We start from the raw sequence: 5,992 nt of genomic DNA, 5'->3' as shown, positions 1-5,992 counted from the left end.
GAGAGAGAAGAAGAGAAAGAGAGAGAGAGAGAGCGAGACTTATGATCTTGAATTATTGATATAAAGTTTTTCGCAGATAATGGATAGCATCAACAAATATTAGAGTGTTGATATGCATAAGATAGTGCTTCGCCTTTAAATGACAAATTAATAATAGCTGTAAAGACGGACATATTTGAAATTATAAATTAATTAAAAAAAAAAGTTTGAAATAAAATTAAATGGCGTTCTGAAAAGTTTGTACTTTAATTGAGTTATACGGTAAAGATGTATATTTTTGTAGAATGTCGTTAAACAATTTCAAGGAATGCCTAAGGTTTTGAATAATATTAACCTACTTAAAAAAACAAAAATTCTAAAATGTTTTAGTAAGATTTGCATTTTTGATCATATTAAATTTTATATAAGTAAAAAAAAATATAATATTGTTTCGTTATATAAAAAATATAATTGTTGGAAAATATTAGGACTTTAAAATCAAAAATTTTAGTGAACATAATGAGTTTTGGACATGATATATTATTTGGAAAGAATGCTGTAAGAAATCCCAAAATTATCCCAATAAAGGTCAGATAAAATCAAACAATAAACAATTTTTTAATTGAATTTAAAAATAATTTTAGATCGGATTGATGGGTATTGATTTAATCAATGAAATGGATTTTCGGAGACGCATTTTTATGAACACACCATATGGTAACCCAAGCGACGTTATTTTTGATGGTGAAATCGAAAATATACCGTGTATTCTCATGCCGCATCTTAGTCGCTTGACCGTATTGGCGCCCTATAAAAATTCTCATGCCGATATATGGGCTTTTAATAATTTGGGAGTAACACATATAATTGCGTCATACCCCTGCAGTTCATTACAGGAAACAATGTATCCTGGTGATGTTATATCGCCTGATAATGTCATTAATAACACTGCATGGGCAAATAGAATTGATTTTAATGGTGTACAAAGCTTTAGGTGTCATATGCCAATGTCGCCACCGTTTAACGATTATTTACGCAACGTTATTATTGATGCAGGAGCACAAGTAAATATACCAGTTATAAATTATGGAACTGTTTTGGCAATTCAAGGACCGAGATGGCCAACAACGGCGGAATGTAGCATTTACCGCACATGGAAAGCAGATCTACTTACTACAACTAAATTAGTTCCTGAAGCAACACTTTCGCTTCATGCAGGCATTTTGTTTGCGCCCCTTGCAGTTGTTACAAATTATGCTAAATGGGGCGAAGTGAATGGTAACAAAATTCTGGACATATACGACAACTTTCTACCAAATGTTGTTAAAGTAGCGTTGAGAACAATAAAAATCATTTCAGATGTCAGCTGGGCAGACGAAATCACAAAGAATAGGGTTGGTTGCCATTCAATTTATTTTTTTTTTTATTAAAATTCACTATAATTTTTTATTTAAGAATCGTGCAAGTATTGTTGTGGGATCCGATTTCCAATTCACTTTTGAAGAATTCGCTATACCAAAACGTAAGATATAAATCAAAGCCCGAAGAACATTTCAAAGCAATAAACAAATTCTGTTCACTAGTATGTAAAATTAAAAGATAATAGCAAAACTTTTCACTTTTTAATATTACTTCAAAACTACCGACAGTGTACTTTCTAGACGTTCGCCACAAATTAGACTTATAATGATTTGCTTTATATTGCATTATAAAAACGAAGGTTTCCGATATTCCGATCAGCAAAGTCTAAAATCACAAAACTTGGATTATCTAAAATCAATTTATAGGCCAAACAGACCAGCTTTGCTAGTTAAGTTTTCATAGTGGAGAACTATTACCATGTGGTCCAGGTGCCCGCAAGTATGGGAGTGTCATGGTGGCACTAATTAAACTTTAAAGATACGCAGGTAAAGTGTTAGTATTCTTGCATTTACTCAATGTAGAGTTGTATATTTCAATCGGGTGATGTTACCCTAAGAATAGTGTAGATTCATTCCCAAACTTATAACTTCAATTGACATTGGCGGAATTTAATACTAATGGGGTATTTAACGTCAAATTATTGTGATAACGAACATTTTAACGAAGGCAATCATTGATGCTTTGTTTTGATATATCTGCTCAGATTGATATGTTCAGAGTGAGTTGTAAAGCCAGTCCATTTATTATTATACTATATATGTTTAAAATATCGTAGTGCTAAGCCTTTATGGCATGTAACTAGGTACAATAATTCTAGACTCTGTTGAAGTAAAAATAGAAAACTATTAAAAGAAGTAATTATTTCAAAGTATTCGAAGTGGTAACGGTTATATAAGTCCGTCAGATTAAAGATGAAACCCGACTTTAAATGTTTCCGATCCAATATTTTTAATAAAGGTTTGAATATTTCAAATAAATCTATCTATAGCACATTACCATAGAGGGTTTCTCAGAGTATGTGTGTGTGTATTTAATGTAAGCAGTCCAGCTATCTCTCATTGTAGAGTTGCATATTTTAACCGGGTGCTGTGATCCAAAGAAAGGTGAAGGTGCTTATTGGCTTCCACGCAGTTAGAATGATTTCTAGTTCTGACCTTAATCGACGCATTGTCTTGCTTTTAAGTCTTCATAAGGTTTCAATGGAGGCATTTAATTACACATTAACTTGATATATATCTACAACAACTCGAGAAAAAAATTGAAGATTGTAAAAAGAAGTAAGAAAAATTTTAAATTGGTGGTAATTGCAACGATCGTAGATGTTTACCAGTTGACATAGAAGTCTTCTTTGATCGTTTCAAACACAATATTTTTGATGAAAATTTCAATATTTCGGGTATATATATAACTATAACATGTTACCATAGGGAGAGCGAAAGAGTTTGCCAAGACAGGGGCTCTTTTAACTGATATTCACTTTTCAGTAATAGGCGTTCCTCTTGCAATAGTTAAAGGGGTGTTTAAACAAAAATATCTCAGCATAGCCAACTTAAACTAGGCAAACAAGTCCTGCTGTCCGACCTCTAAGTTGACTCGGACTAAATTGGACAAAAAACGTATTAGTCAGCTACTTCAATTAGGGTGGAACTTGTTTAATATTATGGTACCGTTGCTGACGGGCCACTAAATAATATATAAACATGCTAATTGAGTAAATCTACCCTATAATGTCTTTTATCATAGTCGCAATTCTGAGAATGGGGAGGAAGCTTTGCCCCATTTTATGTATAAGTGCACATTTTAAGCTGAGATAACATCTAAAATCTCTGAAACATCTTTCCTTACCGAATTGACCGAGTTGTCATCTTGTAAAACTAAACACTGGGTCAAGTTCATAGAATATTCAGGTTGGTAAAATCTTCATCTATGCTGACTTTTTAGTTTATGCATCAACAGATGCTATTCTTGTGGTACCACACCGGGCCATTATTTGAGCTCATGTGGACTTTTTCTGGATGTAAGGCCGCCACTCTAATTCAACCTAATCTGGTCGGTTAGGTACATGTATATTAATGCAAAATTTTTCGATTATTTATGATGTATATAATCAGTTTAATTATGTGTTGTTATACATCGCTTTAAGGAGCTTATTTATATCAAGTGCTACTTAAAATTATTTATAATGTGATGATAATATGTATATCGTTTCGTCGCTTTCTATAAATATTTATATTTTTAAAATTCTTTAAAATATTGTCTTTCTTTTTTCTGGCAACCTTAATGGCAAACAAAAAAAATCAAAAAAACAATCAAAAAAAAAAAAAATATGTGTGGAATAAAAAGTTAAAACAACAACAGGGAAAACTCATAAATATTGCCACTTTTTTCCTAATTAAACTCTTCAATATGAAACTTCTTTGAAGTGTGCGGTAGTTGCGCATGTGTTTGTTTGTGTAATTCTGTGTTCATGTGTCTCTGTAGTTAAAACCAATACAATCATAAATAAAAATGTTTAATTTCCCGCTTACGGAAATGACAATTTATTGCTCACATTTTACCACAACCAATTGGCTTGTGTTGTTGTCTTTTGTTTTTTTCCTTTTTTTGCTTTTTTCTTTTTTTTTTTTTGTATATATAGTAGTTGGTGTTGTTGTTGTTATTATTATTGCTGATGCTGCTGCTGTTGTTGTTGTTGTTGTTGTTGTTGTTGAGTTCGCAAGGAATTTCGGAAATTCATTGCGGTTGTGACACTCAATCGTAGAACAAACAAGCAAACAAACGCACGAAACTCAAACATACGCACACACACACACACACTTATAAACACGCACACACTCGCACGCATACATATGCAAACCTTTGTGCACAAAAAACACACATATACACAAATAAAATATTGTAAATATTGGTTAAAAATTGCAATAAACAGTTGCAATGCGCTTCCAACTGGGCATGCAAAAACATTGGTCAAGCTAACAAGAAAAACAACAACAACAACAACAACAACTACAATAATCTCAACAACAACAATTCCAACAACTACAGCACAAAAACCGTATCAAGCGAAATTTTTTTTTAAATCTGTTAAGATATACGACCAAGGTCCTGCAAAGGATTTACGTTATATTTACATACATTTGCAAATGCTAGCTGGGGTCCGTGCATCCGTGGGTGTGCGTCCATGTGTGTGCACCTATATATGTGTGCAGCATTTATTTTTATTCAATATAAATGATTTTATTTCGGTTCCAACAACTTCAGCCAAAAAGATCAAAGAGATTTTTATTAAAACTTTAAGGTTATTTAATTTTTAATTTTTCATTTAACATTGCTTGAATATTTATTTTATGAAATTGCGGCTTTTCTGGTTAATATAACAGAAGCACTTCATTTTTGTTATACAATAATTCTGTGGTTGTATCCAGTGATATTAAAGAAAAAAATTTGCATTAAACAATTTTTATAAAATTTCAAATGTAAATTATATCCTTTAATTTGGGCTATTTTAAAATCAAAAAATATGAAATTCTTTCCACATCTTTATTTTTTTTCACTTAGAAACCAAAAAATTATATTGACATTAACGCATGACGAAGGACCTAGCACTCCAGTTCCTTATTCTACCTTCTGCGCAAAAAGTACTCGGATTTTGTAAATAAAACACACAAATTTAAATTTTATTCCAAATTTATTTTATCTCCTTCAAAATATGCTCCTTCTGAAGCGATATACATATGCCAACGCTTAACCCAATCTTCCATACACTTTTCGTAGACTCGTGCAGGTATGGCTTTTAGTTCGTTCGGCGAATTCTCTTTTACCGATTCAATCGACACAAAACGCTTACCACGAAGAGGCAATTTGAGTTTCGGAAACAGGAAAAAGTCGCACGGATCCAGATCTGGCGAATATGGTGCCTGAGCGATGACAGTGCTGCCGTGTTTGGTCAAAAAATCGCTTACAATAAGAATTTTCTATAGTAAAACCCGCTAAATGCACTTGAAGTAGTCTCACATTAATAGCTGCTGTAAACAAACTAATTGACAGATGGCGCTCAAATTTGTACCATATGTCAAGAAAGGGTGTACCAACATAACAAAAACAAAAATTTTGAAAAAGGTTTGTTACCTAAGAAGTAGTTAACAAACAATAAAATTCGGATACTTTTTGAGCAGAAGGTAAGTTAATTTTAAAACTAATTTTTAAGATAATTAAATGTAACAAACTTCATCTGGAAAAATTATTTTTTTTCCATACAACTGAGGTCCACCCTAATTTATATCTTTGTTGTTAAGTGGATGACCATTAAGGTTTTCAAGAAATGCAATATTCATAAATCAATGGTAGACGTGAGAGAATGAATGGTGCTATCAAAACTTCTAGTAATGCCAATAATTTGGCAAAATATTTTAAACTCTTTTCAGAAATGATAATATGTAAAATAAACACAGTCATAAACTAAAGTTAGGTTAGAGTGACGACTCGTTGTTATATTACAAATTTGAATAAATTATACGCAGACTAGCGGAAAGCGTATAAATGACACTGGAAAGCGATTCTCCCATTGAAATAAAATTGAACTAACCTGACA

At 32.0% G+C, this 5,992-nt stretch overlaps 1 protein-coding gene across 1 annotated transcript; it reads left to right on the top strand.

The window, feature by feature from the left end:
• The first annotated feature begins 446 nt into the window (after nt 1–446).
• Nucleotides 447–1,590, top strand: LOC119689560 (S-methyl-5'-thioadenosine phosphorylase-like). Its single transcript, XM_038104414.1, has 3 exons — nt 447–567; nt 624–1,373; nt 1,435–1,590. The coding sequence occupies exons 1-3, from the start codon at nt 499–501 to the stop codon at nt 1,510–1,512; spliced, it is 897 nt and encodes a 298-aa protein (XP_037960342.1). The 5' UTR covers nt 447–498; the 3' UTR covers nt 1,513–1,590.
• The last annotated feature ends 4,402 nt before the right edge of the window (nt 1,591–5,992 follow it).

This window comes from Teleopsis dalmanni, chromosome X (assembly GCF_002237135.1).
Source record: "Teleopsis dalmanni isolate 2A chromosome X, ASM223713v2, whole genome shotgun sequence".
Lineage (NCBI taxonomy): Eukaryota > Metazoa > Arthropoda > Insecta > Diptera > Diopsidae > Teleopsis > Teleopsis dalmanni.
The sequence above is the reverse complement of the archived record's forward strand: the minus strand, read 5'-3'. Positions and strand labels throughout refer to the sequence as shown.

Coding starts and splice junctions, on each gene's coding strand:
- LOC119689560 (XM_038104414.1), top strand. CDS start 499: ATGAGTTTTGGACATGATATATTATTTGGAAAGAATGCTGTAAGAAAT. Junction 568..623: donor CCAAAATTATCCCAATAAAG/GTCAGATAAAAT, acceptor AAATAATTTTAG/ATCGGATTGATGGGTATTGA. Junction 1,374..1,434: donor ACGAAATCACAAAGAATAGG/GTTGGTTGCCAT, acceptor TTTTTATTTAAG/AATCGTGCAAGTATTGTTGT.